Source organism: Bufo bufo, chromosome 2 (assembly GCF_905171765.1).
Source record: "Bufo bufo chromosome 2, aBufBuf1.1, whole genome shotgun sequence".
Lineage (NCBI taxonomy): Eukaryota > Metazoa > Chordata > Amphibia > Anura > Bufonidae > Bufo > Bufo bufo.
In genome coordinates, this window is record NC_053390.1 from 729,873,870 (window position 1) to 729,886,553 (window position 12,684).

General features: G+C 45.2%; 1 protein-coding gene across 4 annotated transcripts in view; it reads left to right on the forward strand.

The window, feature by feature from the left end:
* The window catches only part of TEC (tec protein tyrosine kinase), a 183,244-nt gene that overhangs the window by 9,216 nt on the left and 161,344 nt on the right, over positions 1-12,684 (forward strand). Inside the window, exon 1 of one of the 4 annotated variants that reach the window (XM_040418900.1) lies at positions 6,855-7,076. The exons of 2 other annotated variants lie outside the window; for them this stretch is intronic. In XM_040418900.1, coding sequence (XP_040274834.1) covers positions 7,060-7,076 — 17 coding nt within the window. In that variant the 5' untranslated portion in view covers positions 6,855-7,059. Of the gene's footprint in view, positions 1-6,854; positions 7,077-12,684 lie in introns of those variants that run through there. One more of the 4 variants, XM_040418899.1, reaches the window with a different exon arrangement.

A 12,684-nucleotide genomic window follows, 5' to 3' on the forward strand; every position in this document is an offset into this window, starting at 1 on the left:
ACTTTGGATGAAATTAATTTCTACTGTTAAAAACCTGTTACCGAACTCGGGTTCGGTTCCAATGTACCACTTGGAACCGAATCAGAGTTCGGGAAATGTTTTTTTTACAGTAGAAATCAATTTATGAAGTTATTACGCGAAGTCTCGCGCAAAGTAATAACTTCAGCTCATAGGAGCCAATACATTCTGATACTGTACGGAGCGCTTCACCCATACAGTTTTGAAACTAAGTTTTATGCAAATCGATTTCGGATGTTTCGCTCATCCCTACTGATGACCTACCCTTAGGATAGGTCATCAGTATTTAAGTCTCAGAAAACCCCTTTAAGTGTAGAGTTTGTGTTATACCAAAGTTATGTAGACAAGGAAGAACCCGGCATTATTTCATCGATTACACAGACAGTGAACAGGAAGTACATTACACTATGTCCAACGCAGCCTCCTTCTCCAGCTGCAACTTCCTCTGCCGGCAGGATAGACGGCTGCTTCATCTGTTTTTATTGAGAGTTGCCTCTTATATAATGACTGACCTGTGAACATGAGTGAGAACGCCTTCACTTAGTAGACCAGAATATAATATCACTTGTGTGTATTTGTACATCATTCATGCTATGGGTAGACATTAGGGATTGACTGATATTGATTTTTTAGGACCGATACCGATAATTTGTGAACTTTCAGGCCGATAGCCGATAATTTATACCGATATTCTGGTAATTTTAATTTTTGAAAAAAATAAAAATTCCTACACAAATCTGCTGAAAATTAATATGTTTATTGTTAACGGGTATTTTTTTTTATTTTTTTTATTTTTCTTTCATTTATACTTCATATTGGTGTTTTTTTTTTACTAACTTTTAGCCCCCTTAGGGACTAGAACCCTTGTCCCTGCTGCTCTGGGCTTTGTGCACACAGCAGCATGGAGCTTACCATGGCAGCCAGGGCTTCAATAGCGTCCTGGCTGCCATGGTAACCGATCGTAGCCCCAGGATTACACTGCTGGGGCTCCGATCGGAGGAGCAGGGGAGAGGGGATCCTGTGGCCACTGCCACCAATGATTAATACTGGGGTGGGGGGGGGGGGGGGGGGGGCGGCGCACTGCGCCACCAATGTTTTTAATACTAGGATGGGGGTGGGGGGCACACTGCGTCACCATCGATTAATACTGGGGGGCTTGCGCCACCAATGAAGAGAAATCTCTCATTAATTCATATACAGGAGGCGGGAGCTGGCTGCAGAATCACATAGCCGGCTCCCGACCTCTTATGAGCGGTAGCTGTCATCCGCGGCACCTGAGGGGTTAACTACCGCAGATCGCAGCTACTTGTCATAGAGGTCGGGAGCCGGCTATGTGATTCTGCAGCCAGCTCCCGCCTCCTGTATATGAATTAATGAGAGATTTCTCTTCATTAGCGGCCACAGACCCTCCCCTTCTTTTGTCCTCCTTCCTCTCATTGGCGGCAGCAGCATCACAGGGGGAGGGAGACACTGCTTCCTTCTCCCCTGTGCTGCTGAGGGAACACGGAGAGCGCTGAGAGCAGCGCAATCTGGGTTCCCAATACGTTATAGGAATATCGGCAAAATAGATGCCGATACCGATAACGGTCAAAATACTGAATATCGGCCGATAATATCGGTAAAACCGATAATCGGTCGATCCCTAGTAGACATTGCAGCCACTCAGTTTTTTAGAGGAGGTTTCGAAGCAGATCTGCCTGCAGGATTTTCAATCAAAGGGCACATGCACACGACCGTATGTAGTTTGCAGATCTGCAAAGAAAAAAATAAAATAAAATGGAGGGAGTCAGTTCCATATTTTTTTTTGCAGCCCCATTGAAATTAATGGTTCCACATACGGGCTGGAACGGACATGGACAAAACATACATTTGTGTGCATGAACCCAAAGCCACAAGTGGATCCAGCAGGAAAGAGAAGTATAAGGCTGAGTTCATACGGGCGAGATTTCTGCGTGGGTGCAATGCATGAGGTGAACGCATTGCACCCGCACTGAATCCGGACCCATTCATTTCTATAGGGCTGTGCACACGAGCGGTGATTTTCACGCATCACTTATGCGTTGCGTGAAAATTGCAGCATGCTCTATATTGTGCGTTTATCACGCAACGCAGGCCCCATAGAAGTGAATGGGGCTGAGTGAAAATGGCAAGCAAGTGCGGATGCGGTGCGATTTTCACGCACAGTTGCTAGGAGACTATGGGGATGGAGACCCGATCATTATTATTTTCCCTTATAACATGGTTATAAGGGAAAATAATAGCATTCCTAATACAGAATGCATAGTACAATAGCGCTGGAGGGGTTAAAAAAAATAAAAATAAATTTAACTCACCTTAATCCACTTGCTCGCGCAGCCGGCATCTCTTCTGTCTTCTTCTTTGCTGTGTGCAGGAACAGGACCTGTGGTGACGTCACTCTGGTCATCACATGGTCCATCACATGATCTTTTACCATGGTGATGGATCATGTGATGGACCATGTGATGACCGGAGTGACGTCACCACAGGTCCTGTTCCTGTGCACAGCAAAGAAGAAGACAGAAGAGATGCCGGCTGCGCGAGCAAGTGGATTAAGGTGAGTTAAATTTTTTTAAATTTTTTTTTAACCCCTCCAGCGCTATTGTACTATGCATTCTGTATTAAGAATGCTATTATTTTACCTTATAACCATGTTATAAGGGAAAATAATACAATCTCCACAACACCGATCCCAAACCCGAACTTCTGTGAAGAAGTTCGGGTTTGGGTACCAAACATGCTGATTTTTCTCACGGGGGTTCCCATCACCGTTTTGTTTTCCGTTCTTCTGATCCGTCTGAACAACAGAAAAAAACGGATCCTTTATTTTGAGCATCCGTTGTGCTCATGTTGCATCCGTTTTTGTCGGTTCTGTCAGAGATCAGTTATTTTAGTGCTTCATGCAGGACTGTTTCTGCCGTCTAAAATAACGGATCTCTGACGGAACTGACAAAAACAGATGTAAAGTGAGCACAATGGGGCAGATTTTGAAATCTGCAGCGTGTCTATTGTTTGTGCGATTTCTGGTGCGGATCTCACCCTTTTCAATACAAATCTGCAATAAAATCTTTGTGTGACACACAGAACTCATCAGAGTGCCCCAGCCTCTTCACTCAGCTGATCAGTGGGGGTGCCGGGAGTCAGACCCCCACTAATCTCATATTGATGACCTATCCTGAGCTTAGGCTATCAGTATGAAAATCTCGCAAAACCCCTAATGTTATATTCATTTTGCTTTGTGGTAGTAATGTTATATTTTATATTTTAAATTACTAAAAAACCACAGTTCGGATTTACGTATTGCTAATATTGAGCACAGTTGCAGGGCAAACATACTTTATGTGTAAGGGCACTTTCATACGTCAGAGTTTGATCAGTGATTTCCATCAGTGATTGTGAGCCAAAACCAGAAGTGAAGGATACACAGAGATAAGGTATAAGGGAAATGTTTCAACCTCACTTGGTTTTGACTCACCAAACACTGACACTAAGGATACTTTCACATTAGCGTTTTTCTTTTCCGGCATAGAGTTCCGTCACAGGGGCTCTATACCGGAAAAGAACTGATCAGGCATATCCCCATGCATTCTGAATGGAGAGCAATCCGTTCAGGATGCATCAGGATGTCTTCAGTTCAGTCATTTTGACTGATCAGGCAAAAGAGAAAACCGCAGCATGCTACGGTTTTATCTACGGCGAAAAAACTGAAGACTTGTCTGAATGCCGGATCCAGCATTTTTCCCCATAGGAATGTATTAGTGCCGGATCCAGCATTAAAAATACCGGAATACAGGATCTGTCCTTCCGGTCTGCGCATGTGCAGACTGGTAAAAAAAATTGAAAAAAGATACGGATAAAAAGACGGATCCGTCTGTCCACATGACAAGCGGAGAGACGGATCCGTTCTTGCAATACATTTGTGAGACGGATCCGCATCCGGATGCGTCTCACAAATGCTTTCAGTCACATCCAGATCGGCGGATCCGGCGGGCAGTTCCGATGACGAAACTGCTTGCCGGATCACACTGCCGCAAGTGTAAAAGTAGCCTAAGGCTACTTTCACACTCTGATTTGGTGCGGACCCGTCATGGATCTGCACAAACGCATGCGTTTAGATAATACAACCACATGCATCCGTTCAGAACTGATCCGTTTGTATTATCTTTAACATACGGACTAGGGATCGACCGATTATCGGTTTGGCCGATATTATCGGCCGATATTGAGGATTTTGAACGTTATCGGTATCGGCATCTATTTTGCCGATATACCGATAACGTATGGGGAACACAGAACGCGCTGCTGACAGCGCTCTCTGTGTTCCCTCCGCAGCACAGGGGAGAAGGAAGCAGTGTCTCCTCCCCCTGTGCTGCTGCTGCCGCTGCCGCCAATGAGGGGATAGAACATAAGAGTAGGGGAGGGGCTGTGGCCGCTGCGCCACCAATGAAGATAAGTCTCTCAATCATTCATATACAGGAGGCGGGAGCTGGCTGCAGAATCACATAGCCGGCTCCCGACCTCTATGACAAGTAGCTGCGGTCCGCGGTAGTTAACTCCTCAGGTGCCGCGGATCGCAGCTACCGCTGATAGAGGTCGGGAGCCGGCTATGTGATTCTGCAGCCAGCTCCCGCCTCCTGTATATGAATGATCGATAGACTTATCTTCATTGGTGGCGCAGTGCGCCCCCCCAAGCCCCCCAGTATTAATCATTGGTGGCGCAGTGCGCCCCCCACCCCCATCCAAATCCCGGCCAATAGTAAAAACATTGGTGGCGCAGTGCGCCCCCCCCCACCCACCCAGTATTAATCATTGGTGGCAGTGGCCACAGGATCCCCTCTCCCCTGCTCCTCCGATCGGAGCCCCAGCTGTGTAAGCCTGGGGCTCCGATCGGTTGCCATGGCAGCCAGGACGCTATTGAAGCCCTGGCTGCCATGTTCAGCTCCATGCTGCTGTGTGCACTATGCACAGAGCAGCAGGGACAGTGTGAAATCCTATTCACCCTGATAGAGATCTATCAGGGGGAATAGGACAAGGGTTCTAGTCCCTAAGGGGGTTAAAAGTTAGTAAAAAAAAACACAAAAATATTAAGTATAAATGAAAAAGATTTATAAAAAAAAAATACACATTAACAATAAACAAAAAAAATACACATTAACAATAAACATATTAATTTTCAGCAGATTTGTGTAGGAATTTTTTTTTTTTCTCAAAAATGAAAATTCCCAGAATATCGGTATAAATTATCGGCTATCGGCCTGAAAGTTCACAAATTTTCGGTATCGGTATCGGCCCTAAAAAATCAATATCGGTCGATCCCTAATACGGACGGTCCGCACTGCAAAAATTTAGTGCATGCACTACTTTTTTGCGGTGCGGAGGCACGGCCAGAAACACCACGGAAGCACACCGTAGTGCTTCCGTGGGGTTCCGATCCGTGCTTCTGCGGACTTGAATGGGTGCACATGGCTGGTGCCCTGTGTATTGCGGACCCCTGCCGTATGCGGTGCAACAGCCATGTGCATGAGCCCCTGCTCAAAGAGATAGAACTTGTCTTATACTTGGCCCCAACATGCAGACGGAAAATGAGTACGCAAAAAATGCAGATACACAATTTGCGGACTGCAAATTACATACAGTCGTGTGCATGAGGCAGGGGTCACCCGTGCAGTTTTTGTGTCAGTTTTTCATTCCGTTTTGGCAGGGCATGGGAAATATAAAGGAAGGACGTACACTTCTCCTTCCTGATGGATCCCTTTTTGCCTTAAAAAAAAAAAGCATGAAAACGGCAACAAAACTGCATGTAAGTTTCCAGCTGTATTCGGTATTTACAGTAGAAAGCTTGATCACAGGCAAATGTGAATGTACACCGATAAAAAATAATCTTCAGGTCTTTTGTATTTGCAATAATTCTTCATTTGCATCCATATCTTCACTAATAGCTTTGAATACTCCACAAGGCTACTGTGTTGCAGTAATGAAGGAACCTGTAGAGGCAAAGCTGTAGCAAGGTGTCCACAGGCTATTAAATGTGTGTAGGAGACCCCTTTAATCTCTCTTGTAGGCAATCCTAAGAAACATAAAGGGGTATTCCCATCTCAGACCTCTATGGCGTATGCACAGGAATATCTGAGGGATCCCGTATCTGTGCTGAGCACTTTCTCCAGACGGAGACAGAATGGAGAAGGAATAGGTAAAAATGGCACAGTTCTTGTGCCAACTTTCCAGGCGTGCGCCACTTCTGCCGTCAGGAGCACAGTGCAATGTGATAGCTTTGTATCAGGGGACTGATTATCTTGTAGTGCCATGAAAAGCAGCATGCAAATTGTAGAAACAGTGAAATTGACAAAAAATGATGGGGGTAGGCAGGAAGGGGTTAAAGAGGAAGTAGTCGAGCAGTGAATTTTGCTCATACGCCCTGGAGGGTTCTGTTAATAATTTGTCAGTGCAGCTAGTTTAGAAGATTTTGTCCAGGGGGTTGGGGTGAGCAGGCAGCAGAATAATTTTAAAACTCCATAGCTGTGAGAAGGAATGCAGACCATTCGGCGTCCTGTATCAGAATACGTAGCTGTCGGCCCTGTGAGAGGTGCTATTTTGTCTTGTACTTTAAGGAATCTTCAGTTGTTTCCTCTACGAGCCGATAAGATCATCTAGGCCATTGTGGCACTGAAAGCAGAACTACCGCAGCATTATGTAAAACCCCACTCATTGCACTTTGGGTTGTGAAATACCGTAAGCAAGCAAGCTTAATAAACATTGGTGGCAGTGGGATCTGATACTCGCCCCTCCCCAGTCGCCTGCTGCTGTCGCTGCAGTGCTCCTCGGGGCCCCGCTGCTCTTCACTTCCTGTTCCAGTTCAACACACCAGATATGTCAGAAAAGCCTGCTCAGCCAATCAGTGGCCAAGGCAGAGTACCAATAAGGCCAATGATTGGCTGAGCAGGCCTTTATTGGCATGTCTAACATGTCGAGCTAGGGCAGGATGTGAAGGGCAACCAGGACTGGAGCAGCATTGAAACAGCGGTGATGGGGAATCGGTGGAGGTGAGTATCCGTTGCGTTCTTTTATGCTTGTAAAGTGTCATTCTGTTTTTTATTTTTGTAATGTGTAGGGGCAGTGATAATGACCATTTTTATAATATACTTTAATTACTGAAATCGTACATTTCTGTTAGACAAATGGCTCTAAAGTGGCCCATTTTGAGCCTTAGCCGCTCCTCTGTCTTCAGTTTACATAACAGTGGAGACTTACTAACACTGACTGTGTTATGTAAACAGAAGACAGAGGAGCGTTGCTTAGGGTATTTTCACACTTGCGGCAGGACGGATCCGACAGGCTGTTCACCATGTCGGATCCGTCCTGCGGCTGTTTCGCCGTGCCCCCGGGCCGCCGCTCCGTCCCCATTGACTATAATGGGGATGGGGGCGGAGCTCCGGCGCAGCACGGCGGTGCACGGCTTAAGGCCGCCGGACTAAAATTACTGCATGTCAGGTTTTTTAGTCCGGCGGCTTTCTCCGTGCACCGCCGTGCTGCGCCGGAGCTCCGCCCCCATCCCCATTATAGTCAATGGGGACGGAGCGGGGGCACGGCGAACAGCCACAGGACGGATCCGACATGCTAAACAGCATGTCGGATCCGTCCTGCCGCAAGTGTGAAACTAGCCTAAGGCTCAAAATGGGCCAATTTAGAGCTTTTTTTCAAACAGAAATGAACGATTTCAGTAATTAACGTATTTTGCAAAAATGGTCATTATCACTGCCCATACACATTAAAAAACAAAAAAAAAAAGAATGACAGTTATACTTTAACCCCTTTAGGACACAGACTTATTTCACCTTAAAGGGTTTCTATCACTTCGTTGCACATATTTAGCTGTCAGACACTAGCGATCCGCTAGTGTCTGCTCTGCCCAACCATCCTAATATAATTGCTTTTGGGGCAGCCGTTTTGCTAAAAAAAGAACTTTTATTAATATGCTAATGAGCCTCTAGGTGCTATGAGGGGCGTCATTAGCACCTAGAGGCTCCGTCTACCTTCAGAAACTGCCGCCGCCCAGCGCGTCCCTCCAGCCCGCCCATCTCCTCCTGAATGCGATCCTCCTTGTGAGCGCCTGTATTCGGCGCATGCGCAGTGAATGTCTGACCGCTTCCCTGCTCAGACATCTCAACTGCGCCTGTTCCTCGGAGCACTATGACGTCATCGCGCAGGCGCAGTGGAGATGTCTGAGCAGGGAAGCGGTCAGACATTCACTGCGCATGCACCGAATACAGGCTCATTAGCATATTAATAAAAGTTCTTTTTTTTTAGCAAAACGGCTGCCCCAAAAGCAATTATATTAGGATGGTTGGGCAGAGCAGACACTAGCGGATCGCTAGTGTCTGACAGCTAAATATGTGCAACGAAGTGATAGAAACCCTTTAAGGATCAGGCCATTTTTTCAAATCTGACAAGTGTCACTTTAAGTGGTGATAACTTTAAAACGCTTTGACTTATCCAGGCCATTCTGAGACTGGTAAAATGAAGTAAAAAAAATATAAAAAATTTTATTTATAAAAAAATACCAAATTTACCAATTTTTTTAAAATAATTGCAAATTTCCAAGTTTCAATTTCTCTACTTCTATAATACATAGTAATTCCTCCAAAAATAGTTATTACTTTACATTCCCCATATGTCTACTTCATGTTTGCATCATTTTGGGAATGATATTTTTTTGGGGATGTTACAAGGCTTAGAAGTTTAGAAGCAAATCTTGAAATTTTTCAGAAACTTTCAAAAACCCAATTTTTAGGGACCAGTTCAGGTCTGAAGTCACTTTGCGAGGCTTACATAATAGAAACCACCCAAAAATGACCCCATTCTAGAAACTACACCCCTCAAGGTATTCAAAACTGATTTTACAAACTTTGTTAACCCTTTAGGTGTTCCACAAGAATTAATGGAAAATAGAGATACAATTTCAAAATTTCACTTTTTTGGCATGTTGACTGCAGGAATGTCTACCAGAGCTGTTGCCCATGCAATAAATGTTTGTTTAGGTCAAAAGCTTAGGGCAAGGACCTCAAAGGTAGTATTTTCCGAAATACTGCCTGTACCACGAGCCACACAAGAAAGGCAGCGGGAACTGGTGTAGAAAGGAGGGGTTTGGGTTCCTGGAGAACTGGGCCAACTTTTCTATCGGCTACAGGCTCTATCGTAGGGACGGGCTGCACCTCAATGGGGAAGGGGCAGCTGTGTTGGGGAAGAAGATGGCTAGAAGGTTGGAGGAGTATTTAAACTAGGGACTGGGGTGGATGGAAATTACATTATAGGAGGGGAAGATAGGGCAGATTAGAGACCGGGGGCAAGGTAGTGGGACTGGGGGAGGAATGGCAGGAGAGACTAGAACAGTTCAGAAGGAAAAGTGTAGGTTAAAAAATATACATAAACCTCTCAAATGTACGTATACTAATGCCAGAAGCCTGACTAATAAAACTGGGGAGCTGGAATTAGTGATGTGTGAGGAGAACTATGACATAGTGGGAATAACTGAGACATGGCTGGATGATAGCTATGACTGGGCAGTTAATGTACAAGGTTACAGTCTGTTTAGAAAGGATCGTCAAAACCGGTGAGGAGGAGGGGTCTGCCTTTATTTAAAGTCTTTTTTTATTTTTTATTCTTTATTTAAGTGTATACGGATAACAAACCGTGCATCAGCAAAGTCAATACAGTACATCCAGTATAACAACGATAGAGCACTACATTGAGATATCTTCATATTCCAGTCAACATAACAACGCCTGCTGGCAACTGTAGTACAATGTGAGGAACCTCGTTAGAGCAGGATCCAATTTGACTAAACAAGGGCCTTGTCTGGAGAAATTAGAGAGAACATATTCCTGGACTCAAAACTAAAGTACCAGGACGAATTAAGTAGCATAATTGTAAAAATATTGAAGGGAGTATCCCCTAGACAAATAACAACAGAAGGAGAAGAGCAATACTAACAGACAATGAACACAAAAGGGGGGCAATAGAGGGGAGGTACTACAACAGAGTACAGGGTAAGTTCAGCAACTAAGGCCAGAAGGTTCCGAAACTCCTGAGATTCCTGAAAAGAAAACCAGGGGGCCCAAGAATCAAGGAAAGCTTTGTGCTTGGCTTACAACTGCGAGGTAAGTTCCTCCATTCTCCGGATCTCCTCAACCTTTTGGATCCAGCAACTAATTGTCGGAGGCAAAGAGAGCTTCCACCTCGCAGGGATGCATGACCTAGCCGCTATCACCAGGGAACACAGACAGGACTTGCGAAGCACACTCATTGGAAGATCCGAAAGGAATAATAAAAAGAAACCAGGAGTATGTGGTATCGTAAACCGGAAAATTAAGGACAAAGTTTTATGGACCAACTGCCAAAAAGGACCGATCTTTGGACAATCCCAGAAAATGTGTAACATGGAACCCATGGCAGAGTCACAGCGCCAGCAAACAGGGGACGCGGATGGGAACATTTTCTGTAATCTAGTTGGAACATAATACCATTTGGACATTATCTTATAACCCGCCTCCTGGAACCTACTCGCCATGGGTGACCTGTAGAGCAGGCAGAAAAGTTTTGACCACTGATCAGGGGGATGTCTACTCCCAGGTCTTGAGACCATTTAGCCACATATGGTGGAAGAAAGTCCTGCCGAGGGGCCACCAAGGACTGGTAACATTCAGATAGGGAATGTCTGTAGGCGCCCGACCCAACACAAATTTTCTCGAAAGAGGTAAGAGCCCTGTCAAACCCTGTGGAGGCCGGAATAGAGGATAAAAAGTGTGTCAGTTGTCTGGATCTCCAGAATCCCAAAGGGCATGGATCTGTTATTTTCAAAATCTCGTCATAGGTGAACCATCTGCCTGTGGTTCTAAGAAAGATTGCAAACGGTCCCCCCCTACAACTCGCTGGGAAATTGGGATTTCCCAAAATGGGGAATAATGGTGAGGGGGAAGGGGAGGATTATCTTTGACTTTATGGAATTGTGAAATGGTGGGACCAATTGTGGGATGATTAGAAAGAACCGAAGGGAGTTTCAAATCTACCCATGGCAGGGAGGACAGCGGACAGTTCGAGCAGAGTTGTTCAATCGATACCCACTGCTTGAGCTCTGTGTGTCGACACCAGTCCACTATCCTTTGGATCAAGGAGGCTGAGTAATATTTACGTAGGTCAGGTACACCTAGTCCTTCTTTGTCCCTTGGTATGTGTAAAAGAGATCTGGCGAGTCTCGGGCTACCCTTTGCCCAAATAAATCTGAATAAGTCCCCATGGATCCTGTTGAAGAAACTAGAGGGGAGTTTAATGGGCAGGGTCTGAAAGAGGAATAACACCCGTGGGAGGATGTTCATTTTGAAAATAGCACATCATCCAAACCAAGTGTGCAGCCCTTTCGACCACCTCTTAAGATCTTCCCTGATCCGGTCCCGGAGAGGGATAAAGTTTCTGTGGTACGCCTCCTTCAGATCCGAGGGGATAAATGTGCCTAGATATTTCACTGCTCCGGAGGCAGACTTGAATGGGAAGGAAGCGACTAGGTCGGACACGAGTGTGTCCGGTAGAGAAATATTCAAGGCCTCTGATTTCTGAAAGTTAATCTTCAGATTCGAGAGGCCGTGAAATGTGCGAAATTCCGCCATCAAGTTCGGGAAAGAAATCGTGGGGTTAGTCAGTGTAAACATCAGATAATCCGCATAGGCTGCTATCTTAAATTCTTTACCCCAAACCGAAAGTCCCGATATATTCGGGTTCTGTCGGATTGTCCTCAGGAGCGGTTCCAGAGTAAGAACAAAGATCAATAGGGAGAGGGGGCATCCCTGGCGGGTCCCATTCCGTATCGCAAAGGACGGAGAAAACACACCATTCACCTTTGTGGCCGCAGAAGGAGACTCATATAAAGCTCGGATCCATGACGCCAGAGGACCGGTGATGCCGACGTAACGCAACACTTATTTAAAGTTTTGTCTAAAGCCCACACTCCGTGAAGATATAAGTGAGGGACATGAACATGTGGAGTCACTGTGGATAGAGATACATGGAGCTAAAAACAACAATAAATTACTAATAGGAGTTTACTATAAACCACCTAATATACCAGAGTCCACAGAAAATCTACTACTAAATGAGATAGACGAGGCGGCAAATCATAATGAGGTGGTTATTATGGGGGACTTCAACTACTTAGATATAGACTGGGAAACTGAAACTTGTATATCTCATCTCATAAGGGAAACAGGTTCTTGGCAATAACCAAAGACAATTACCTCTCCCAACTGGTTCAGAACCCGACTAGAGGGACGGCCATACTGGACTTAGTATTAACCAATAGGCCTGACAGAACAATAGACGTGCAGGTTGGGGGACACCTGGGAAATAGTGACCATAAAGTAATAACCTTCCAATTATCATTCAAAAGAGCGTTTCTACAGGGAGGAACAAAAATACCAAACTTCAAAAAAGCTAAATTTAGCCAACTAAGAGAGGCCATAGGCCTAACTAACTGGGACAAAGTCCTCAAAAATAAAAATACAGCCACAAAATGGGATATCTTTAAAAACATCCTAAAATCTCATTGTGAGAGGTACATACAGTATGGGAATAAAAGGTTAAGGAGCAAAAAGAAACCGATGT